At 35.0% G+C, this 27,001-nt stretch overlaps 1 protein-coding gene and 2 pseudogenes across 8 annotated transcripts in view; all 3 read right to left on the bottom strand.

Annotated features, from left to right (window-relative positions):
- Window positions 1–27,001, bottom strand: part of RMDN2 (regulator of microtubule dynamics 2) — a 97,075-nt gene that overhangs the window by 18,590 nt on the left and 51,484 nt on the right. For 5 of the 6 annotated variants that reach the window (XM_079109884.1, XM_079109888.1, XM_079109883.1 and 2 more), the window contains exons 4-7: window positions 20,912–21,014; window positions 16,723–16,783; window positions 5,228–5,303; window positions 4,533–4,610 (exon numbers count right to left, since the gene is read on the bottom strand). In XM_079109884.1, coding sequence (XP_078966010.1) covers window positions 4,533–4,610; window positions 5,228–5,303; window positions 16,723–16,783; window positions 20,912–21,014 — 318 coding nt within the window. The remainder of the gene's footprint in view (window positions 1–4,532; window positions 4,611–5,227; window positions 5,304–16,722; window positions 16,784–20,911; window positions 21,015–27,001) is intronic. The other variant, XM_079109885.1, reaches the window with a different exon arrangement.
- On the bottom strand, window positions 7,224–8,347 carry LOC306643649 (S-adenosylmethionine decarboxylase proenzyme-like; annotated as a pseudogene). The gene has a single exon. The product of its transcript is annotated as an S-adenosylmethionine decarboxylase proenzyme-like (transcript).
- Window positions 11,392–12,865, bottom strand: LOC306643653 (large ribosomal subunit protein eL30-like; annotated as a pseudogene). Its single transcript has one exon. The product of its transcript is annotated as a large ribosomal subunit protein eL30-like (transcript).

Below are 27,001 nucleotides of genomic sequence, written 5' to 3' on the forward strand. Positions count from 1 at the left end.
ACACACACACACACAAATGATATCATACTGTTTATTTCCAATTGTTATGTGGTTTTTTTTCACTTAAGATTACAGTTTTAAGATTTCATCCAAGTTGATAAGTATAATGGAAATCTAGTCCATTAAATAACTTTTAAAATGCGAAGTTTAATATGCTTACATGCTAATATTTTTGAGTGTGTTCTTGTTCTATTAATTATCAAAAGAGGTTGATGAAGTCTACTAGTATATGGTAGGTTTATATATTTGTCTTTATAATTTGGTCAATTTTCATTTTATAATTTTGAGGCTGTCATTAGGAGCATATTAGTTTAGAAATTCTTGATGAATTGAACTTTTTAATTATTGTATAGTTATCCTCTTTATCTCTAGAGATAATTTAGTCTTAAAATTTATATAGTATGTGTGTGTATGCACATGCATGTTTAACAGTTTTATTTTGATTACTATTTGATATATTATTGCATGTGTTTAATTTCTACAATTTGTGATTATATGTATTTTTAAAATTAGCTTTGAAAGTGGTGGCTCATGGCTGTAATCCCAGTGACGTGGGAGGCTGAGGAAGGAGGATTGCAAGTTTGAGGCCAGCCTTAGCAATTTAGTGAGACACTGAATCAAAATAAAAAACAAAAATTACTGGAAATGTAACTCAGTGGTAAAGCACTCCTGAGTTCAATTCCCAGTGCCAAAACAAAACAAAAACAAAATACAAACAAGAACAACAACAACAACAACAACAACAAACAATTAAAAACGAAAGCAGCTTTATTGAGGTATAAGCTAAATAAACTAAAATTTCATCTATTAGGGTTATATCATTCAATGAGTTCTGATAAATGCATATTATCCTAAACCACCACAACAATCAATATATAGGACACTTCCATCAACCCCAAAAGTTCTCTCAGGCCCCTTTGCTGTCACTCTCACCGCTTCCTGCTGCAAGGCAACTACTGATCTGACTTTAGTTTGCTTTTTCAAGAACTTCACATCAGTGGAATTATACATCATGTAGTCTTTTATGAGTATTTTTGGCATAATTCTTCGAAGAGTCATCCATGTTGTTATGGTGCTAAAACTGCTGTGAACATTCATGTATTAGATTTTTGTGAATATGTTTTCATGTCTTGCTAAATAACTAAAAATTGCTTTACTATTCATTTGTGATTTTCTTTATTATTCATATATTCCCATCACAATATGTGAGAGTTCCAGTTGCTCTATATCCTTGCCAACACTTGCTATTGCCTTTATTTTCAATTTGAGTCCTTTAAGTGAGTGTGTAGAGAGGTTCTCTGTTTTTCTAAGGACTAATGATGATGAATAGCTTTTCATGTGTTCACCTGCTACACCATACATTTCATTTCTTTTCAAAACTTTTTTTTTATTTTTACAGATTGTGTTTTGATTCATTGTACACAAATGGGGTACAACTTTTCGTTTCTATGGTTGTGCACAATTTAGATTCACACCATTTGTGTAATCGTACATGTACATAGGGTAATGATGTCTGTCTCATTCCACCATCTTTCATACCCCCACCCCTCTTCTCATTTCCCTCTACGTAATCCAAAGTTCCTACATAACACTTCCTTATGAAGTGAAATTGAAATTTGATTCAGAAAACAATCAAACATATGCATTTCTAGTGCATTAGGGAACACTTTTAGTTTACTTATTTTTTACTTAATTTTATGGCTAAAAGTAAATATCCAGTGTTGGATGAAATGTTGTAATTAGAACAGGTAATGTTATACAAACGTCCAGATGTCATGGAGTAAGAGAAAAGATTTATCAAGTTCTTTAGTGAGTTCTAGCTTGTCTTATTGCAAAGCCATAAACTAACCCAGCTTATTTTCGGAATATAGCTTTGAATTTTACTCAAGCTACACATCCATTTTCCCTTTAATTCCTCTTATTTAAAAAGAATACACTGTACATTGCTGATTAATATCCTGTGTTCCATGTTTCCAAAATCTGAAGTCCTTTTAGGTCTATATCTGTTCTGGTTTTTGTTTGTTTTGTTTTGTTTCCATTGACTATTACTCCTCTTGACCTATTTCCTTTCATAGTCTATCATTTTTGACTGTGAGCTCATCATTGTTGGGACACTTTCTGTGAAAGTTTTACAAGCTCTCTGGGAAGGCACATTTTTTCAGGGAGGAGGAGCCTTTCTTTTGTCATTGGCATATGGACTAAGAATGAGGGCTTGTTTTGAATTAAAGTTTCTTTTCTGGATTTTTAAGCCTAAACAAATTTTGTACATTCAAGCCCCAGATGCACGTGAGGCTGAGCCAATGACTTGTAAATCTCAGGAGTTTCCTCCCTTCACTTCCCCCTTCTCCATTGTCAAGACTGAGAATGAATAATCATTGCTATAAGCTTCTACTGAGTCAGTTTTATTCATGTTTACCTTTTTATTTTCCCTAGGAAAAGTGTGTTTTGAGTCTTAGATATACTGTGGTAGTCTTCACGTCACTTTCTACTCTGTTTAGACCCATAGTCCCTCAATTCCCAACAAAGATCCATTTACCAGATTTGGTAAAAACCTCTGGCTGTCAGGAGGTTTCATGAGTGCTTCACCTGTCTTGAGAACTGATGTTCCCAGACCCTGGCTGTTCCCTTCCCTTTCCCCTTCACTTTTTCTCTTTCCTTTGACTCTTACCAATCTGAGTGGAAACACACACACACACACACACACACACACACACACACACACACACACACACACACCACATATACATATACATACTTTAAGATATTTTGTGTCCAGAAAGTTTTAAGTTCTCTAGTCTATACATGCTGGAAACCATCTTTATATATTTATTCACGCTTCTATTTTCCCTGCTGGAAAGAATTCCAACTTTCCTCTTGCATAGCTCATATTTATCATCTGTACTTAAAATTTGTAGGAAAGCATACTAGTAAAGAGCAAAGACTTTGGAAACAAACTGCTTCTGTTCAAATCCTGTTCTGTATCACTTATTAGCTGAGTGGCCTTGGACAAATCATTTACCTTATAGGGTGTTGGAAGAAATAAGCAAGCTACAATAAATATATTGTTTATAAACATAAAATGCTTATAAGAGCCACACAATTATTAGTATTACTACTACTGCTTTTAAATATTTTTGGTCTTCTGTTTTTTTCTCTACTTCCAATCAGAAACAAAATCAAAACAAAAACTTGTACAGAAGCTTAAGTATCAAGAACTGAGCTTGATGATGAAAAGAATATCAAGAAGTGTAAAATGTGGGTTTTCTGCTCAAGGAGCTTTCAAATAACTTAGGACCAACTGAAAATAAATAGTAAATAAAAATGTGAGTTGTTGAAAGCCAGCACAGCCTAGCAAAAGAATGGTATACTTACTAGTGAAGTACTCCAGAGAATGGAGACATTATCTTGTATTTTAAAACATTATATTGATTATAAAAGCATGAATGCTAATAATCATTCTATTTGATTCTGCAGTCTCAAAACAAGGCTAAAATGGGAAAATAGATTTTTTTTTCCTTTTTCTTTATTAAAATGTAAGTTCCCTTCCTATGTCATAAAATATTAAGAACATGAATGTGGGAATTAAGCAAATTTTAATTTCAATGTTGGCTCTTTTATAGATTAATTAATTAGGACTTTGGGAAGGTTCTTAACATCATAAAGCCTCAAATTTTGAATTGTTTCAAACTAGAATAATAACTGCATTACAGGACTGCTTTAAGGATTAAAGGTAACAAGAAATAAACTATAAAATATATATTTGACCCATAGCAGGTAGACAATAAAAGCAAACTTCTTAACCTCTATTCCTTGTTCGGTTTTAATAAGAGAGCACCTCCTTTGTCCACCCTAATTTTCACATTTATGAATAGCATTTCCCTTTCATGTTAACTTTTTCATGCATCTCCTAAGAAACAGTTCCACATTCTGTGCATACAGTGCCATTCTGCAAACTAATGGCATTGGTTAAGACATTGGGTTCTGGCTGACCAGCTGCTTTCTTTGAGCACTATGTCTCATATACCTTCTACATTAAGTTCCTTGAAAACAAAGACAGTATTCTATTCATCTTTTGGTCAGTTAGCCAGAACATAATTTTATGTTCAATCAACACTGAAAAGAAGCCTCACAGAACCATGAGTAGTGTACCTATATACAAAGTGCATATATATGGATGGTTGATCCCAACCCGAGAGACCACAAAGTACGACAGTTGAAAAAAGCACGCATGTTTATAATATTACATTTTTTATAATATTCTAATAATGTGTATAATATTATATACACTATATAAAATAAATTATAAGTTTTTAAGTTATAAGATATACATGTTATAATTTTAAAATAGTATGTACATTATACATTTATATACAATTATAGAAACACAAGCATTCATACAAAATTTATGCTGATTTTATATTCTCCCAACAACTGTCATCCAGTAAAATATATAATGAATAAATTATTTAAGATGTATCATATACTCATAGTACATTTAAATCAGATTTATAAATACAGACATTCAAACTTACAGTATAACAGTATCTTCCCTTGAGGTAATACAAATAGGGTTCTTCAGGTATAAGTGTGATTGCTATATCTAGATGTTCCTGAAAGAAACATCCAAAGGAAAAGTCATCTTCTAAGTTTTAGATATTGCTGAATGGAACTGCACTGAATCCTAGTAAAAGTAATCTCTACAGTGACTTACTGTAGAGTATTGTCTCAGAGGCTTCCCTACCCCATCATTAATATAATTAAGTGATGACCTTGAGGGATCATTTATTGGGCTATGATAACTAAAGGCAAATAATAAATGATGTGTATGTGAATTAGTTATTTTGTTCATCTATTGCTACAAGTTTAAACTTTACATTGGACCCCACCTGCCCCTGCCCAAATTCATATGTCGACTGTAATTAGGCCCAAGCTACTTAAGGTGTTAGTAAGTTAGCTCACAACTAAAAGGTTAACCCTGTGTCTTTGAAAAAATAGCACTCGTTTCCTATGTGACTTATTTCAGGATTTGGAACAGTAATAATATTTAATCGCCCTAATAGTTTGATTCTTTTTTTGTCACACTATAGCTTAAAAAGTGCCATCTTATTTCCTACTTTCAATTTAAACAACATAAATGTTCCCAGAGCTTAATTTGTTGAATAGTCTGATTTACACCAGTTAATTAAATATACAACTACATTAAAGCATTTTTAATATTAATAAATACCTTGAAGTGATGTCCATAGTTGACTTTGTTTTGTAAGCCCTCAAACTCAGACACTTGGCCACACAAAACTGCATACCTGAAAAGGATCAAAACAGTGGCTATCAAGTAAAATTTTAAATCAAATACTACCAAAATATAACATTTAAAAAGCATAGCTAAAGCATTCATTAATATTTAACAAAAAGCATTAATATAGGTGCAAGGCATGAAAAATAATCAATATTTGACATTAACGTGAGGCACCAGTTCCCTCAACCCTTCCTGGAAATAGTGTTGTTAGAATCATGCATCCCATGAATGATGTACTTTATTCTACTGAAAATACAAAATTTATATAAATGATTGTGACTAAAAAATGGACATAATATTTGTTTAGCAATTTGCCTATTTACTCTTAAAAAAAAAAAGAAAAGAAAAGTAGATTCCCAGAAAAAGACTCTCAAAACTCCTTTACAAAACAGCCATGGTAACTTGAGGCCTCAATATGTTTTCTTTTGCCATAATCTTTTCAAAACATTAATACACATTTTTTTTTAGAATACCTATTTTAGGTTTATAGCAAACTTGAGCAGAAATTCAGATAGTTCCCAAATACTCTCTCATGTAATAAACAAAAATTAAAAAACTCCCCCATTAGCAACATCCTACATGTGGTAAAATCAATGAACATTGATTTCATGATACACTGGCACATAATTACTACCCAAAGTCAATAATTTACATTAGGGTTCACACTTGGTGACAGATGTACAGTGATGTGTATCCACTACTGTAATATCTTACAGAACAGTTTCATTGCCCTAAAATCTTCCATACTCTCTTTATTCCTCTCTCCCTCCTTCCATTTCTTTTCTGTCTTTTCCAGAAAGTTTGACCTTTTCCAGAATGTCGTATAGCTGGAATCATGCAGTCTTCAGTCTTTTTAGATGGCCTTTTAAAATTTATTAATATGTACTTCAGGTTCCTCCAGGTCTTTTCATGGTTTAACAGACCATTTCTTTTTGGTGATGAATAATATTCCATTACCTGGATATACCACAATCTAATTACTCATTCACCTACTGACATATCTTGGTTGCCTCCAATTTGGGGCAATTATGAATAAGGCTATTAAAGCATTCATGTGCAGGTTTTTGTATAGAAATAAGTTTTCAATTCTTTGATAACTACCAAAGAGTATGACTGTGGATACTATGGCAAGAATTTAGTTTTATAAGAAACTTTCAAATTGTCTTCCAAAATGGCTATACCATTATATATTTTCACCAGCAGTGAATAAGAATTCCTATTGCTCCATATCCTTGTCAGTATTTGGTGTAGTCAGGATTTTGGATTTTGGCCATTCTAATAAGTATATATTGGCATCTCATTGTTGATTTAATTTACAAATCCCTGAAGACATATGATGTTGAACCTCTTTTCATATGCTTACTTGCCATCTATATATCTTTGTTGGTGAAGTATCCATTCAGGTTTTTGTTCCATTTCTTTTTTTTTTTTTGTGGAAGAAAAATTTAATTGCTATTGCAAGAAAACATCTGTATGAAGTAGAAACTGGTTTCAATAACATCAGTAGAGAATATGTTCTAGAAAGTGGAGGTAACTGGATGTAAAGTTCTGGCAGCAATTTCATAGAACAGTCCCAGATGGTTAGACTGAGGCCAACACCTAATGAGGACGAAAGCCTTGTCTGTGGGGAATTTTGGACGATACCTGCAGAAATATTACACTGTGCATAAACCAAATTGAATTATGTTCACAAGTGTTGTAAAGTTTCATATAGTAAAAGTTTTTTTCTACATGTACTTCAATTTCACAGCAAGAGTGGCATAGAATACCTAAACACAGAAGAGAGCATTCATGCAAGATATCTAACTCCTTGATATAATAATGCAAACACTTCAAAATCATTACACTATCATTACATCTAGGGCTTTCTGCAACTACAAGGTGGTGGTTATGGAAAGCATGGCCCCCAGAATCAATAAAGCAGCCACCACCTTCTATGTGTGTTCTCTTTTTGCATTTTTTCTTCATTTTCCTTAATCAACTCTGCTGTTGTTGCTGCTTCTTGGCAAAACTGGTAAAAACAAAATTGTAATCATTGAACATAGCACTCTGGCAATCAAGGCATTTAAAACCTTCAGTCTTCTGGGGTGAAGAAAGCACTGTGTGACATTTAGAACTCTGATTAACAAACAAGGTGGTCACAAATTTTCCTGGCTTGAAGACTTCCACAACTTTCCTGATCAGGTCATCAGAAGAGATCTGATTTAAGTTTGTTTCAAAGCTAACATAAGAAAATTCTGGTTCTGGAGTGATGTGAATAGTCCAATAAGTTCCATCCGATTTCATTCCATTCATTGAATACCCACCAGGATTGAACAATGTGGCCTCAATGACAGAACCTGGTATCAGGTCACAAATATTCCACTCTCACGAGTGACATCCTTTGCAGTAACACCATCTTTCATGTAGAACTGGTCCATAACTGCTGGGTCAAGCTCACTCATCAAAATTTCCAGGGTTTGATCTGGCTGACTTATTACCCGACTCTCTGGGTAATCCAGAGTATACAAGTACCAACAGTCAGAATTCATACATCCCATACAATATGCTGCTCCATTTGGGAAAATTGCATTAAGAAATTCTATTTCTTCCTGGAAATTCCTGTGTGGGTATCCTTGATGAGAAGTCTTCATGAAATTCTTACGAGAATGAAAGAAGTTGAATTGAGTCAAACCCACTGTAATCCCTAGCAAGCTTCAACAGGGAACCAGTGCTTTCAGCAAGAGGGTAGTACCACATGTCTTCAAAATGAAACGTCTCTTGGAGACAAACATGCTACTCTCACTGAGTACATAAGCTTCCTGCTTGTCAGTTTTTATCACACTTATGATTGAACATTGCACATCCTTCAAAAGTACATCCCTCTCAGATCTTGGAATAGTGCGAAGATCCCCAGACCCTTGGTTTGCGTCCGGTTGCTGCTGGGAGAACCAAACCTCCAGCAGCTTCTCGGTCCCTTCGAAAAAATGTGCAGCTTCCATCACCGTGAGACTGCGAACAACCAACAACCACAGAAAATCAACTAAATTAAATCTCTTCTCCCACCGCTGCCCCTGCGTTTTGTTCCAGCTGTTATTAAAGTTCAGGTTCTTTTTTTTTTTTGCTATAATTTTATTTTTTATTTTTTTAAAAAGGATTAATAAAATTTTCCCGGCTTTGTATGTGTGTGTGTGAGCGAAAGTTGAACGTGAGTCTCTTGGAAATAGAGGCAGATACAGTTCAGTCTCTTGTAGTCCGCTGCTTTCCCCTTACAGAGGGTAGAGAGAGCGCTAGCTAATGTCGCCCGCCATACTGTGTAAGCCTTTGTTCCATTTCTTTATTGTGTTGTTTGTTGTCCTATTGTTGAGTTAAAAGTAATCTTTGTATATTGTGTATAACAGTCCTTTTTCAGATATATTTTTTTGAAAATACTTTCCCCCAGTCTGTGGCTTGTCTTCCCATTTTCTTTACATTGTGTTTCATGGAACTTTTAAACTTCAGTGAAGCTTGTTTTATGAATTATTTTTTTTCATGGAATGTATCTTTGGTATTATATATAAAAGCCACTGCTATATCCAAGGTTATCTAGGTTTTTTGCCTATGTTATCTTCCAGGAGTTTTATAATTTTACATTTTACATTTAAGTCTATGATCACTTTGGAGTTTCATTCTTTTTGCATATGGATATCCAGTTGTTCCAGCACTATTTCTGGAAGACCATCTTTGTTCCTTTGTTAAAGACCATCTGACTCTATTTATGTGAGTCTATTCTGGGTTCCCTGTTCTGTTCCAATCCCCCCTACCCCCTACCCAGCCCCTGCAATGTCATGCTGTGTTGATTACTATAGTTTTATAGTAAATCTTGAAGTTGAGAAGTGTTAGTCCATTGGCTTTGTTTTCCTTTGATATTGAACTGAGTCTGTTTCCTCTCCATATAAATTAGTTTTTGATATCTATAAAATAACTTGTTGGATTTTTGCTGGGATTGTGTTGAATCTATAGGTCAACTTGGGAAACACTGACATCTTGACAACATTGAGTCTCTCTATTCATGAAGATGGAATAACTCTCCATTTTTTTTCATTCTTTGATATCTTTCATTGGAGTTTTATAGTCTTTCTCATATAAATCCTCTACATATTTTGTTAGATTTTTACAAATGTTTCAGTTTTAGGTTTGCTAGTATAAATGTTAATGTGTTTTAATTTCAAATTTCATTTGTTCATTCCTGGGTATATAGGAAAGTGATTTACTTTTGTACTTAACCTTATATCCTGCAAACCTGCTTAATATCATGAGATATTTTGTTAATTCTTTTCGATTTTCTATAAAGACAATCACATCATCAGGAAATAAAGACAGTTTTATTCCTTCACTTCCAACCTATATACTTTTTATTTCCTTTCATGTCTTATTGCATTAGCTATAATTTCTAGTAGAATGTTGAAAAACAGTGGTGAGAAGAGGCATCCTTTCCTTGTTCCTAATCTTAGTTTATTTTAATGGCAGGAAAGCAAGTTTATCCCCATTTAAGTATGATGTTAACTGTAGGATTTTTGTAGATATTTTTTATTGTTATGGTTTGGATGTGAGGTGCCCTTAAAAGCTCATGGGTGAGACAGTGTGAGAATGTTTAGAGGGAAAATGATTAGGTTGTGAGAGCCTTAACCCAACCAGTGAATCATCCCTTGATGGGATTAATTGAGTGGTAACAGGAGGCAGGTGGGGTGTGGCTGGAGGAGGTGGGTCATTGAGGGTATGGCTTTGGGGTATCTGGCAAGTTGGAGATTGCTCTCTCTGCTTCCCTTCACCACACTCTTCCACCATGATGTTCTGCCTCATCTCAAGCCTGCTATCTATGAACTGGGACCTCTGAAACCATCAGCCCCCAAATAAACTTTTCCTTCCCTAAAATTGTTCTGGTTGGGTCCTTTAGTCACAGTGATGAAAAAGATGACTAAAACATTTATCAACTTGAGGAAGTTCACCTCTATTCATATTTGCTGAGACTTTGTTTTGTTTGTTTGTTTTCAGACTTTTGTTGTTTGTTTTTTCTTGAATGGATGTTGGATATTGTCAAATGTTCTGAATCTGTTTACATGATCATGGGATTTTTCTTCTTTGGTCTGTTAATGTGATATATTAACTGATTTCAAAATACTGAATCACCACCTTGCATATCCTTGGGGATAAATTCCACTTGGTTGTAGTATATAATTCTTTTTTACACATTGTTGGGATTCAGTTTGCTAATATCGTGTTGAAAATTTTGGATCTACATTTATGAGAGATATTGATGTGTAGTTTTCTTATAATGTTTTTGCTGATTTTGATATTTAGGTTGTGCTGGCCTCACAGAATGAGCTGGAAAATATATAATCTGCTTCTATCTTCTGAAAGAGGTTGTAGAAAGTTGAAGTAATTTCTTCCTTAAATATGTGGGAGAATTTACCAATGAACTCATCCAGATCTAGTGATCTCTCTTTTGGAAGGTTATTAATTATTTATTCCATTTTAAAAAAAGGATATAGGCTTACTCAGATTGTCTTCTTACCACGTTCTTTTGAAATGCCCCCTGAAGTTCTGTTATCATACTCCCCAACGAGTTCGAGATTGTGGAATAATCTCAATCCTTTCAAAATTCCCACAACTTCCTATAAAAACTTCCTTTTTTGTTATGAGAATTGTGATTTTCCAACTTATTTTCACTTAAAACCTTAGGTCACTTTGTATTTAAATATACTTTTCTTTTGGAATAGCTTTAGACTTACAGAAAATTTACAGACAGTATAGATAGTTTCCACAAACTCCACACCTAGTTTTCCCTGTTGTTAATATTTAACATAACTATGGTACATTTGTCATAACTGTACCCATATTTTATGCAATGTTAATAGATAATTGTCACAATTTACTTATATTAATATATTATTACTAATTAAACTTCACACTTTATTCAAATTTGGGTTTTTCTCTAATGTTATTAGGTATTTCTGATACCATTCTTTCCATTCCTTCATCGGCATTTCTATTGATTCACATAGTATTAGGTATAATTAAAAAATTTTTTTAAAACAAGTTCTGCCAAGTTTTATTAAAGAAAAATTTCGTATGTTTTACTTTTCACCAGTCTGTCTGGCATGTTTCTGATGATATCAGAATCACCTGGATCAATGAGAGTGTGCACATGCTGTAGTATTTTCCACGTGCTGTGCCTAATTTAATATCATTGCCACCGCAGTGATGGACACCAGTTTTGGCCAACATGGCATAGGACTCTATTCAGACTTCCTCAAAGCTGGACAGTTGTTGGCAAGAATGACCAATTTCGCTTTGCCCTGTCTGATCATCCTCAGCGTCTGCTTGTACCCTAGCGTATGTGTTCCACTTTTCATAAGGAGTTGGAGCCTAGAGTTGATCCACTCCAGAGACTTTTTTGTCAAGTTTGTGGCCACCATCTTCCTGCTCCAACCAAGAGCAGCTGTCAAGATACAATTTTTAAAATTTTTGATGTTTAATTTTTTTCACAGACATAGATGGAGGTTTATTTAGGAAAGTAGATACATATTCAAGGAAGAATGAGGGCAATCTGAAGACAGATGCCTATGGGTTAAAGGGAGAAATACACATTCAAGGGAGAAGGTGGGATATCTCCAGAGGGAAAGATAGCTTAGGTATAATTTTTAGCATGTCAAAATCTTTTGAATTACTATTGCTATCCATCATACACTCTGTTCCTGCTACTTTTATCTGCTACTTTTGCAAGCATACATTCTACATTTTTATCTACTAAGAAAATTTGTGAACACATTAGGGTCTAAGATATAGACTTCACCTAGAATCACCCCCAAATTCACATGATCTTTAAAAAACTGTACTCAAATCCTTCAGGCAGCATGAATAACTCATCAGCTTGCCTACATATCTACTTCTTGTCTACAAGGATGTAGAATGCCTTGCTTAAATCCATGTATACTAGGCAGATTTCTCCACTTCATCTATTGGCACAGAAATATTTAAAAAATTATGTTGCATTTTAGATTTATCTGTGTTGAGTCTACTTCCTCATCTAGTGATTCAAAAAACAGCTCAATCACCTCTTTGCATTAAAATTAAAGGAATAGTTTACAGAGGTGGGTTTGATTTTGTATTTTCTGAAAAACAGAACTACTTATGCATGTCTCTAAGCTCTTATTTTGCTTTCTCTCCAAGTTACTCAAGTGAAGAAAAAAGAAAATGAAAAACCCATGATTTGCATAAATATTATTATATAAAATATATACATTTTTCCCTTTTAAAAAATGTCACTAGAGTTTTATTTTTCATGGTCTTCTTTGAAATGTTTCTTTCGAATCTAAAACATTATTTATATTCTTACATATTATAATTTCAAGGTCACCTGGCTACCTTCTCCCAAAACAGTCACTTCTTTTCTTTCAATCAATTCTACCTATGTGCCTTTTTTAATATTGTTATTTTTGTACTGGAGATTAAACCGAGGGACACTTATCCACTGATCCACATCCTCAGTGCTTTTATATATTTTATTTAGAGACAGGGTCTTGCTAAGTTGCTTAGGGCATTGCTATGTTGTAATATTGTTAATTTTTAAAAAACATAGTGTTTTATTTCTCAAACTTTCAGGTTGATGGAAATGCTGAAAAAAGTTAACAATGTGGTATATTATCTCCACCTAGAGGTCGTTTTAACTGTAAATGCTTTGACAAAAATTCTGTATTTTTTGTTGTTGTAGTTTGGGTACCGGGGATGACCTCAGGGGCAGTCAACTACTGAGCCACACCCCTGGCCCTATTTTGTATTTTATTTAGAGACAGGGTCTTACTGAGTTGCTTAGCACCTTGCTTTTGGTGAGGCTGGATTTGAACTCACGATCCTCCTGCTTCAGGCTCCTGAACCTCTGGGAGTATAGGCATGTGTTACCACATGGGGCAAAGATATTCTTTTTTTTTTTAACATAGTTGTACATGGACACGATATCTTTACATATCTATTTTTTGTGGTGCTGAGGATTGAACCCAATGCCTCACACATTTGAGGCAAGTGCTCTACCACTGAGCTACAGCCCAAGTCCAAAGACATTCTTAAGAGTTGACAAGCATACTGTTTTAATGAGCACTAAAACAACCCCATTAGTTTCCCTGCAGTGTTTTCTAATTCAACACCAAAGCAATTTATATGGATTGAGAAAATGAAAACAGCATACTGCCACAGAAGAAAGACTTCAGTATGTAATACCAGATCTGAGTTCTAGTTCCTATTTTTCCACTTACTGTGTAAACTGATTACCAATCACACTCTGCTTTGCTTACCCCACTTAGAAAATGGAAACAGCCTGTTCTGTGAATCACATGCTATAGGGCATGTGGACATAATTTGCAAACAGTAGAGTACAATAAATATGTAAGACATTATTTATGATTAAGGCTAGCCCTGTTTGGTCTACAAGCTGCAAATCCATTGGTCACTTTATTCTCTTGATTTCAGAATTATTTTAGCCTTGTCTGACAAAAACAACAAAATCATATAGAAAGTTTATGCAGCCTTAAAGTTACTAAGTAATTCATTTTGGAAAATATAAAGATGAAAATTACATTTTTAAAGTGACCCTTTTTTTCTAAGTTATTACCTATTATTAACCCTTAATGAAAATTAACCTTAAAGATTACATCTTTTGGGGCTGGGGAGATAGCTCACTTGGTAGAATGCTTGCCTTATAAGCACAAGGCCCTGGGTTCGATCCCCAGCACCCCCCCAAAAGAAAGATTACATCTTTTATTTCAAAGTAACAGACCATTGCATAACACTGCAAACCATATATTTGTAAACTTGCTGCAGGACCAGATGGTAAATATTTCAGGCCAGATAATCTCTTTTGCAACTACTCAACTCTGCTGCTATGAACAAACTGCATGGGTGTGGCTGTACTCCAGTAAATCTTTATTTATAAAAACAGGCAGTCAGATTTGGCCTGCAGGCCATACTTTGTCACTGATGCTGAATGAATGAGAAAAGGTTTTATTAACATCTTAACATACTGAAAAAGATTCCATCAAAAGAAGATATTTTCTCAATGTTCTCTTATAATTAATTATGGAATAGGGTTACCTAAATTTCACCCATTATTTCTCAAGTCAAAGTTTAAGTCTCATCATTACCTTTTACCTCAACTATTTAACTGAATGAAAATTTTTGCATTCAGTAGATAAAATACATTCTAAAAATTAATGTTAATTTTCAAGTTTATTAATTTTTATCCACCAGTTACATTTGAGTATTTTTTAAATTAAAAACTGATACCAAATTAAAAAATCAAGTGAAACACATTTGGATCACTGCTTTTCATATATATTGATGAAATTTAATCTTGGAGTTAAATCTCATTGTTACAGACAAGGCATTTATTTCACAACAAAAAGTTAAAAAATGATTAAAAATGGAAAAGCAGTCAGATTAGTAGAAGATAGACTGGGGCAACCTACTAAGGGTGAGTTCAGCATAATCTATGCTTATAAGATGGATCTCAAGGTACTCAGGAAACCCTCAGACAAGATTCAATATCTTTCCTCTCTGAAAACTGGTAACTCACATTGGTAAATGTCCTTAGGTTGAAGATTAACATCAAATGTACATTTTAATTGTGATTCTTCATAGGTACAGATCAATGTATGGGAAAAGGATGAGGACAACAGAGAAAGAGCTTCAGGGGAAGAAGAAGAGTAGGGTGGGGCAGAAGGAAGAAAAGGGAAATGGTGGGGAAGGGAAGAAGTTTAGAGTTCGGAGCAAAATGTGAGTGTTCTTTCTGTATCCTAATCTAGCTAACCAAGTGCCAAACACTTCCAATTACGAAGGAATAGGGTGGGGGGGAAGAATAGCTTCATCTGTACAAATTCACTACAGTAACTCCTAAAAATGCAAGATAGGAAGTACCTTAACACATACACATGTTAATTTACTAGTACATTTTAATATTATGTGAATCACATTATCTATGTAAATGTGGCTATGGAAATAATCACCAACACAGGGAACTGATCTTAAAAATCTATACCAGGATGTAACTTCAAAATTATCCTTTCATAGAGTTTTTGCAGAAGCACCATGGGTAAGAATAATCTTTATCTACTTTATCTACTAGGTGCTTCAGTTCCTAAATCAAGATGCTCTACCCATGCAAGGCATGCTAGGGAAATAATTCACAAATTCTGCAGGCATTGTGGCTTAGCCATCTTTTGGTCATATGCAAGAAGGCAAAGACGTCGGAGGGAGGAAGAGATGGTGAGGTGGGGTGGGGTTGGGGCTGGGGAGTGGACTTCTATAGGATGAGGGTGCTGGGGTCCCACTTCCCATCCTATCATGAGAGAAGGCTGGGACCAGGCTTGCACCTCATCTTAGGCCAAGTGAGGGCAGCTTCTAAAGACCTTTTCATATTTTGGCCTTTGTTTTCAGAACTTGGGGGGATTTAGGAAACACTATGGGATTCCTGCCCCAGGAGTTTTTGTGAGAGTTTGTCGTGGAGCTCCCCCTGCTGACAGCAGGCCAAAGAAACAGGTATGATCTGGGAAGTTGGTTTGTACCTGTTAGGTGGGCAAAAATAATTTCCTGAGGGTCCTGTGAAAAATGGGGACCTGTGCAAAATCAGCTGTTTGGAGAGAGATTTTTGCATGAGAGTGTACCTAGGGAATCAAATAACCCCAAAGAAGGGTGGATTTATGAATATCTAAGGCTGAAGAAAGGGTCATAAATGTTCACTTCATCTTCTTAGCATCTAAGATATCTGTATTGCTGGGGAGAAAAAGAAGAAAACTAAGGAATTAAAACATATTGTCAAAATGCAACTAAAAGGAAGAACAATAACTAAAAGCAATGCATTTCTTCTCATTGTGTTTAACAATTCTTAATACACAAAGGGTACAAAACAAAATCACAAATAATTTTTTTTCTTGCCCTAGGGATGTTCATCTATGCCACCCAACTAATTAAATTCTCCCTGTGTGTGAGCTTTCTTGCATTATAACTGGCTTTTCCTTGACCTGTGGAATTTGTATCCCATGACTCAGCAACTTTAATTCTTTGAAGCATTCTTTATTTTGTTTAGAAACACGGCGTTATTTCAGTATGTTTTCAAACAAAATGCTATGTTGTTAGATTTAACTGTAATTTATCACCTGCAAAGACATTAGACTTAGTAGATTCATTGATGAAATCTTCAATGAAAGTTTAACTTAAATATTTAAAATATGCTTAAAGATAAATACATGAGAATAAATAGAATAGTTGCTGTACTACCTAGTAAACACTTTTTTTTTTTTTTTTTTCAGTGAACATGGCTGACAAGTTCATTTGGTCAACTGTAATTTTAAAAATCCATTGCAAAGTATAAAGAGCATGTTAGAACCCAAAAGACAGCATAAATCCTGTAGACTTACCACAGATGACAGTATCCATTCATGGGTGCTCTTGCAACAGCTCTTTCACCTAAAGTTTTTCCTGAAAGGTAAATATACTTAAATTTAGTACCTTCATGTGAGTTGTTGGGAGGTGGATTCTGTAATTATGTCAGTGGTTCCTAAAGTATGTCCAAGACCAAAAGCATTATCATTACCTGGAAATGTGTTAGAAAAACACATTTTCACCATATGGGAGACTGCTCAATCATAAACTCTGCATTTTAACTCTCCTCCAATGATTCTAATGTATGCTCAGGTTCAAGACCAACTGGATTAACTGACTTAACCAAGCAGGAGAAAAGTCATTCAGTCATTACTTCAAAGCATAATAGAAACTGTTTTTGTAATCAATTCAAACAACATTTACTGAGTGACTACTAAGTGCTACATCTGGGAATAAAATGTCAAATAAGACACAGTCCTTGACCTTCTAGGGCTCTCACAGGTCAATAGGTAGCAGGTACAAACAAGTAAATAGCAAAAAAAAAAAAAAAAAAAAAAAAAAAAAAAAAAGAGCAAGGAGAAACAGAACACAGTAGAGTGAGTGACTGTCAAAAGGAGTAAGGAAGATCATAGTCTTGCTGAAGCACCTGCAATAATGAAGAGGCGCAGTGACAGAAATGATTTCCCCAAGTCATTTCACTTAGTGTAGAATAACTTTTATCATGTAATAATTACTTTGGGCAGAGGTGTGCCTAATACTTCAAAAAATCAAAATGCTTTAGACAGAATCACATTCTGAGACTGTTTCTCAAAGAGATCATTTTGTTTTATACCTTCTTCCCCCCCCCCCATGCTGCTGCTGCTGCTTCTTTTTTTTTTTTTTTTTGGCTTGAAAAGACTATCCAATGATATAGAAAATGCCTTTCTAGCATAAGTGGTTGAGATAACCTTCACAAATAAGGATCTTCAATTCTAAAGCCATTCTCCCATTCGTTTATTTGTTAGGTGGCACTTTATATCTCTATCCAAAGGGAACCTGGCTATATAGAAATCTACATTAATTGGGAAAAAAGTTAAAAAGTATTTTATAACTGATTTTATATTGTGTACAAATATTAAAGGAGTTAGCAATTTTAAATGTTAGTGTAAAAATATTTAAAACTAAATCAACTTTTTAGATATGTTGCCAAATAAAACTTTCAGTGCACTACCACATGACCAAAATAGAGGTGACTCCATCACTTTTAGAATACACAAAGTTGGGAAGTCTACAGGCTGGTTTCCCAGTCTCACTTGCGCAGCTGAAGCCCCAAAGGAAAGTTATTTCTCTTCTAGAACTGTATTTTGTGATCTTTTTTGAGACATTTATATTGATTACTTAATCATGAAGAGTATAGTAACATTCCTTTAAATGTAAGATTTCTATTTTAGCCAGGCACAGTGGTGCAGGCCTGTAATCCCAGTGGCTCTGGAGGCTGAGGCAGGAGGATTTCGAGTTCAAAGCCAGTCTCAGCAAAAGTGAGGCACTAAGCAACTCGGCGAGATCCTGTATTTAAATAAAATACAAATTAAGGCTGGGGACATGGCTCACTCAAGTGTCACTGAGTTCAATCCTCAGTACCCACCTCCCTGCCAAAAAGAAAAAAAAAAATTCTATTTTGTTTGGAATACAAGTTATGGTCAATTATAGTACTTCCAAAATATACTGCATAATGGTATACTCATTATGAGTTTCATAAAAGAATTCTGCACTTTTCAGAGGTCAAAGTTTCCTTAGCATAATAAACACATTATTGCAAGGAAAAAAAAAAAGTCAGTACTTCTTCCTTTATACCAAATCCAACATTCTTCAATAGCTGGCCTGAATCCTTACTTTCAGCTCCAGTGTACTTGGTCATGACCTTACTGAGCACACACACTAAATTATAATTGATGGGTGCTTTGTTGATCTTTTCCACACAGTAAGTTCCTTAGTGTGTTATTTATTTATTTATTAATATATGTATTTTCATTGTTAATGGATCTTTTATTTTATTTATTTATATGTGTGCTGAGAATCAAACCCAGGGCCTCACATATGCCAGGCAAGCCCTTCACCACTAAGTCACAGCTCCAGTCCCCTTGGTGTGTTATTGTCTTAATCACCTTTATATCTTTCCTCTGCTTCCCTCTAACCCTCATTTTAAAATTGATTCTGGATACAATAATTTTGAATAGATTTTTCTTAAATGGATGAATAAAAGGAATTCTTTTCAATTTATTTCAATATCTGAACGAACACAGTTGAGGTATTTCTCGTTTTTCTTTGGCATAATAAGCTTCCCTTCCTTTCTTTCTTCCGTTTTCCTTTTCCCTCCATCTCTTCCTCTGTCCCTCCCCCTTCTTTTCTTCCTAGACATCCTATTTCAATCCTATGCTCCATCTTGTTGGATTTCCTCCAGCATATATCTTTTCCATTTTCACCATCCCATACATGAATTCAATTTAACTCCTGAACCATTTAAAAATAGAGATTCAAAGTAATTTTACCCTATGGAAAACTGTTACTCCAATAAAAAAGACCTCCCAGTATCCAACCTCCAGCCCCTGCAATCACATCCTCCTTATTATACAATCTCAAAATCTATTATGTACCATCATCCCATTTATGAAACACCTAAAAAACTTAAGTGGAAAAACAAATAACACCACTTATGTTAACTTTGAAATAAATATTTATGTTTTTATAGTTTTGTTCTTCTGAGGAAAGTAACAGGAATGAATAGCAATAATATTCGCTTCTATTATTAATGATAATAAATCATACACTAAGCTCTAGATTATGATTTACAACATATTTTAATGCACCTATGTCAATTTCATTGAAATATTTGCAGAACCAAACACTTGGAACTGGATGGGTTAATACCCTGCACTCTTCTTGGATAATAGCTCATTCCAGTTTGTTTCCTTCTACATATGATTATTTGAATAAAAGTGCCTTCCCTCAAAGTTATAAACTTCCCATAGTCTATTTTGAGACTATATCTATTCCGTTATCCTATTTTTTGATCTTAACCTGCTCCCTGCTAATGTAAAGCTCAGGGTAGAGTAAGTGCTTAAGAAAAAAATCATATCTGATTTCCTTAAGTGTCAAAAGTTTTACATAGATATCCTTTTATTTTCTCAGTAGATATGAAAATAAATTCCTTTGTTCTATTTGGTTTAACTTTTATTTTCCTTGAAGTTAATAAATCTCTTCTCTAGAATTCTACTTTGTATTCAGCCTGCAAACTGGAAAAACTGCTCCAGAAAACTGATCCACAAAGCTGATAATGAATATGTGACAAACAAGAAGGGAGGTCCTCTGATCTTCCCCACTGGAGGAAGACTAAAGTACGAGGTCATTCCAGAAACATATCTCCAGGCTGGAGTGTCACGAAGCGTTTGGTGATACTTCCTTTAGTGGGAATAAACGCAACAGAGAGCTAGGCTCTCTTAGAGAAGAGAAGACCTGGGAAAGAGTCAGCTCTGGAATAAAAGAAGAATTAAAGGGGGTCATGATGCAAAATCATGATGCTGGAGCTCAGAGAGACAGCAGTTAGGAGCGTTTATAAGAAAGTGTTTTGGCATTCACTGAGAGTCAAGCTGAAATATAAAAATGATACCACTAACAGCAATTTGACATTCTGGCTATTTGTTGTTGTTGTTGTTAGGGAAATTTTAAAACCTTGCAAAAAAGTATAGATGACAGTATAAAAGAACACCATTTATTCATCATTTTGCTTTAACATTATCAACTCAAGATTAATCTTCATTTATCGAGATCTATTTTGAAAAAACATGAGAGTTTATTTCCTTGTGGTCTCCGGAGTACTACCTGATGTACATAAGGTATGTTATTTTAATTGTGGTAGGTTACTGCTGGTGACAATAGTCCTCTGCCTATTATTGTTCCTCAAATACTACCACTTAATGTTTTATCTTTCTGTAATTATATAAACTTAAAAGGTGAAATTTGAGGGTTTTTTTGTTGCCTATTCTATGCTCAAATATTTTGAAACAAGGTATACTTTAGCTCTAAGAAAACTTTCTGTTCTGAAACTATTTTTTGCTACCAGAATATGAAATAGATTAAACATATTGGTTTTAATTAAGATTATTTGGATTTAATTACAATTCACTAGAAGTTTATTGTAGATCATAATTGCCACTTGAGAATAATCAGTCTTGACAAAATATTTACCAATATTAGCGTAATGTTTCTTTTCTTGTACATTTGTAGATAACACACACATGTCTCCATAAGCACGAACAAGCCGCCACATATACTCTGCTTCATCTCTAAACTGAAAAGATAGAATTGCACATTAGATTAACTCATTACTTGTTCAGACTATAATTGCAACTTTTAATAACTGGTAATTTAAATAATCTATGCATATGCTTATTTAAGTATTTAACATATTAAATTCAAATATCCATGACTAAGAAATGTGACCTAATATATTGTTGGATCTTAAGATTAATATATATTATTTAGGCATTAGATCTAGCTATGAAAAGAAAGAACTGACAGGTATCAGAATCCACAAATTCTTTGTGGTCTATGGTATCCTCTTCTTATTTTCTTTAAGTTAACTATTTTATCAATATAGATAGCTCAGTGAACATTTTGAATAATATCTGTATACCTAAGTATATATACCAAAAGAGTAATTATATTTTTTACTTAAACTTCCTAAATAAAATTTTGAAGATTTTTTAAGGTTTTAAAAATTTATTGGCAGATAATAATTGTATCTTTATGGGGTACAGTGTGATGTTTTGGTATACTTCTACTCAGAATACTTAGGTTTTAGAGGTTAGGCTTAAATTGCTCATGGGAAAGAGATTTTTTTTCTCTTTGGGATACTGCAATCTCTTCCCCCAACACTTTTTTCTTTATTGGTGGTGGTGAAAGGGATGGGCTTTTCCATTCAGGTTCAACATTAAACACTGCAAAACAACCACTATTTGAAATAGCTTTAAATATTGATAGAGCTACTATACCGATAACAAAATAGAAAGATTAAAATAATGTTTTTCCTCTCATCAGAGAACAGGTACTATATGCCTTCGCATAATGTCTTATTCTTAAACAATCAGGTATATAAAAAATACACATTAATAAAAATACAAAGGAAATCTATATAATTACAGGCATGGTTCCTATTTTTATGAACTCAGGTAAGTTTCATTAACTCTTTTTTGATTTTTAAAAAATTTTATTTGTTCTTTTTAGTTATACATGACAGTAAAATGTGTTTTGACATGCATGGAGTATACTTCCCATTTTTGTGACTGTATGTGATGTGGAGTTATGTTGGTCATGTATTCATATAAGAACATAGGAAAGATATGTACCATTCATTCTACTATCTTTTCTATTCCCATCCTCCCATTCCTTCCCTTCATTCCCCTTTGTCTAATCCATGAACTTCTATTCTTCCCTCCACCCTGCTAAACATGAGTTAGCATCTGCATATCAGAGAGAACATTTGGCCTTTGGCTTTTTGGGATTGGTTTATTTCACAAATCATGATAGTCTCCAGTTTCATCCACTAACCAGCAAATGTCATCATTTCATTCTTCTTTATGCGGAGTAAATTTCCATGGTGTATGTGTACCACATTTTCTTTATCTATCTGTTGAAGGGCACCTAGGTGGTCCCATAGCTTAGCTATTGTGAGCTGAACTGCTATAAACATTGATGCGGTTGTGTCATTGTACTATGCTGATTTTAAGTCCTTTGGGTATATGTCTAGGAGTGGGATAGCTGGGTCAAATGGTTTCCATACCAACTTTTCTGAGGAATTTCCATACTGCTTTCCATAGTGGTTGCACCAAACTGCAGTCCCACCAGCGATGTACAAGTGTACTTTTTCCCCCACATCCTTGCTAACACTTACTATTGCTTGTATTCTTGCTAAGTGCCATTCTGAAGGGAGTGAGATGAAATCTTAGAGTCATTTTGATTTGCATTTCTCTAATTGCTAGAGATGTTGAACATTTTATTTATTTATTTTAATTTTTTAAAATTTAGATTAATTGTACACAAATGGTGTACAACTTTCATTTCTCTGGTTGTACGTGAAATACAGTCACACTGTGTAATCATATTTGTTAACTGATCATATATCTTCTTCTGTGAAGTGTCTATATCAGTCCCTTTGTCTATTTATTGATTGGGTTATTTGTTTTTTTGGTGTTACATTTTTTTGAGTTCTTTATATTTCCTGGAAATTAATGCCCTATCAGAGGTGTAGGTGGCAAAAATTTTTTCCCCTGCTGTAGGTTCTCGCTTCACATTATTGATTGTTCCCTTTGCTGTGAAGTTTTTTAATTTGATAACATCCCATTTATTTGTTCTTGATTTTACTCCTTGCACTTTAGGAGACTTGTTGAGGAATTCAGTTCCTAAGCCAACATGATGGACATTCGGGCCTATTTTTTCTTCAAGTAGGTGCAGGGTCTCTGGTCTAATGCCTAAGTCCTTGATCCATTTTGAGTTTTGTGCAGCATGGAGATACGGGTCTAATTTCCTTTTGCTACATATGGATTTCCAGTTTTCCCAGCACTATTTGTTGAAGAGGCTATCTTTTCTCTAATGTATGTTCTTGGTGCCTTTGTCTAGTCTGAGATAACTGTATTTATGTGGGTTAGTCTCTGTGTCTTCTATTCTGTACCACTGGTCTTCATGTCTGTTTTGGTGCCAACACCATGTTGTTTTGTTAATATAGCTCTAGAATATAAATTAAGGTCTGGTATTACGATGCCTCCTGTTTCAATTTTCTTACAGAGGATTGCTTAGACTATTCTGAGCCTCTTTTCTAAATGAGTTTCATGACTGTTTTTTCTATTCCTATGAAGAACATCATTGGAATTTTAATAGGAGTTGCATTTAATCTATTTAGCGCTTTTGGTAGTATGGCCATTTTTTTTTGTTTTCGTTTTGCGGGTTTTCTTTTTTTTATTGTAAACAAATGGGATACATGCTGTTTCTCTGTTTGTACATGGCGTAAAGGAATACCATTCGTGTAATCATAAATTTACATAGGGTAATGTTGTTTGATTCATTCTGTTATTTTTTCCCTTCCCCCACCCCTCCCACCCCTCTTTTCCCTCTATACAGTCCTTCCTTCCTCCATTCTTGCCCCCCTCCCTAACCCTAACTCTAACCCTAACACTAACCCCACCTACCCCCCATTATGTGTCATCATCCGCTCATCAGAGAGATCATTCGACATTTGTTTTTTTGAGATTGGCTTATCTCACAGCAAGATATCCTCCAATTTCATCCATTTGCCTGCAAATGTCATAATTTTATCATTCTTTATGGCTGAGTAATATTCCATTATGTGTGTGTGTATATATATATATATACACATATATACATATGTATATATGTATATATATACATATATATATGTATATATGTGTATATATATATATACACACACATAATGTGATATATATATATCACAGTTTCTTTATCCATTCATCAATTGAAGGACATCTAGGTTGGTTCCACAGTCTGGCTATTGTGAATTGAGCAGCTATGAACATTGATGTGGCTGTATCTCTGTAGTATGCTGATTTTAAGTCTTTTGGGTATAGGCCAAGGAGTGGGATAGCTGGGTCAAATGGTGGTTCCATTCCAAGTTTTCTAAGGAATCTCCACACTGCTTTCCAGAGTGGCTGCACTAATTTGCAGCCCCACCAGCAATGCATGAGTGTACCTTTCTCCCCATATCCTCGCCAACACCTGTTCCTTGTATTCTTGATAATTGCCATTCTAATTGGGGTGAGATGGAATCTTAGGGTGGTTTTGATTTGCATTTCTCTTATTACTAGAGATGTTGAACATTTTTCCATATGTTTGTTGATTGCTTGTAGATCTTCTGTGAAGTGTCTATTCATTTCCTTAGACCATTTGTCGATTGGATTATTTGTAATCTTGGTGTAAAGTTTTTTGAGTTCTTTATAGATTCTGGAGATTAGTGCTCTATCTGAAGTATGATTGGCAAAGATTTTCGCCCACTCTGTAGGCTCTTTCTTTGCATTGCTGATAGTTCCCTTTGCTGAGAGAAAGCTTTTTAGTTTGAATCTATCCCAGTTATTGATTCTTGCTTTTATTTCTTGTGCTATGGGAGTCCTGTTGAGGAAGTCTGGTCCTAAGCTGACATGTTGAAGATCTGGACCTACTTTTTCTTCTATAATCTGCAGGGTCTCTGGTCTGATTCCAAGGTCCTTAATCCATTTTGAGTTTAGTTTTGTGCATGGTGAGAGATATGGGTTTAGTTTCATTCTGTTCCATATGGATTTCCAATTCTCCCAGCACCATTTGTTGAAGAGGCTATCTTTTCTCCATTGCATATTTTTGGCACCTTTGTCTAGTATGAGAAAATTGTATTTATTTGTGTTTGTATCCGTGTCCTCTATTCTGTATCATTGATCTACCTTTCTATTTTGGTACCAATACCATGCCATTTTTGTTACTATTGCTTTGTAGTAGAGTTGAAGATCTGGTATTGCGATACCCCCTGTTTCACTCTTCCTGCTAAGGATTGCTTTAGCTATTCTGGGTTTCTTATTCTTCCAGATGAATGTCATAATTGCTTGCTCTATTTCTGTAAGGTACGTCATTGGGATTTTAATTGGAATTGCATTGAATCTGTATAGCACTTTAGGTAGTATGGCCATTTTGACAATATTAATTCTTCCTATCCAAGAACATGGGAGATCTTCCCATCTTCTAAGGTTTTCTTCGATTTCTTTCTTTAGTGTTCTGTAGTTCTCATTGTAGAGGTCTTTCACCTCCTTTGTGAGATTGATTCCCAAGTATTTTATTTTTTTCAAGGCTATTGTGAATGGGGTAGTTTTCCTAATTATTCTTTCCAAAGATTCATCACTTATGTATAAAAATGCATTAGATTTATGTGCATTGATCTTATATCCCGCTACTTTACTGAATTCACTTATGAGTTCTAAAAGTTTTCTGGGGGAATTTCCTGGTTCCTCTAAGTATATTATCATATCATCAGCAAATAGGGATAGTTTGAGTTCTTCTTTTTCTATTCATATCCCTTTAATATCTTTGGTTTGTCTAATTGCTCTGGCTAGAGTTTCAAGGACGATATTGAATAGAAGTGGTGAAAGAGGGCATCCCTGCCTTGTTCCAGTTTTTAGGGGGAATGCTTTCAGTTTTTCACCATTTAGAATGATATTAGCCATGGGCTTAGCATAGATGGTCTTTACAATGTTAAGGAATGTTCCTACTATCCCTATTTTTTCTAGTGTTTTGAGCATGAAGGGGTGCTGTATTTTATCAAATGCTTTTTCTGCATCTATTGAAATAATCATGTGATTCTTGACTTTAAGTCTATTGATATGGTGAATGACATTTATTGATTTCCGGATGTTGAATCAACCTTGCATCCCTGGGATGAAACCCACTTGATCATGGTGCACTATCTTTTTAATATGTTTTTGTATGCAATTTGCTAAAATTTTGTTGAGAATCTTTGCGTCGATGTTCATTAAGGATATTGGTCTGAAATTTTCTTTCCTCGATGTGTCTGTCTGGTTTAGGTATCAGGGTGATATTGGCTTCATAGAATGAGTTTGGGAGGGTTCCCTCCTCTTCTATTTTATGGAATACTTTGAGAAGTACTGGAATGAGCTCTTCTTTAAAGGTTTTGTAGAACTCGGCTGAGAACCCATCTGGTCCTGGACTTTTCTTTGTTGGTAGGCTTTTGATGACTTCTTCTATTTCATTACTTGAAATTGGTCTATTTAAATTGTTATGTCCTGGGTTTTTCAAGATGGCGGCCTAGAGGATGGCTGCATTACGTGTTGCTCCAGAACTCAGGATTCAAGAGAGGAGATATTGAGACGCTTGGGACCAACTCAAAGTAGCCGGGTGACTCTCACCCCCTGGGGGGGCATCCCGGATGGGACGGGGGTCCCGGAACGCAGGAAACTTTGTGAAGTAGAACTGCCGGCGAGACGGCCCTCCCCCCGCTGGAGCGCCATAGAGGAGGCCGCTCGGCACAGCGCTGGGACTCGGAGCAGCCACTGGGGCTCCGGCGGCTGCCCGGGGGAGGAGTGGCGGGGAGAACTGTGTGGACTCAGGACACCGGGGCCTGCCCTGAGGAGGAGGAGAGGAGCGTGGCCACTTGGATTCGGAGAGACTGAGCCAGAGCTGCAGGCGGTTGCCAGAGGAGAAGCCGCGCGGCGAGCTGTTTGGAATCAGAACGACGCTTCTGAACACCGGGGCCTGCCCTGAGGACAA

This window comes from Sciurus vulgaris, assembly GCF_902686455.1.
Source record: "Sciurus vulgaris genome assembly, chromosome: 14".
NCBI classification, from domain to species: domain Eukaryota; kingdom Metazoa; phylum Chordata; class Mammalia; order Rodentia; family Sciuridae; genus Sciurus; species Sciurus vulgaris.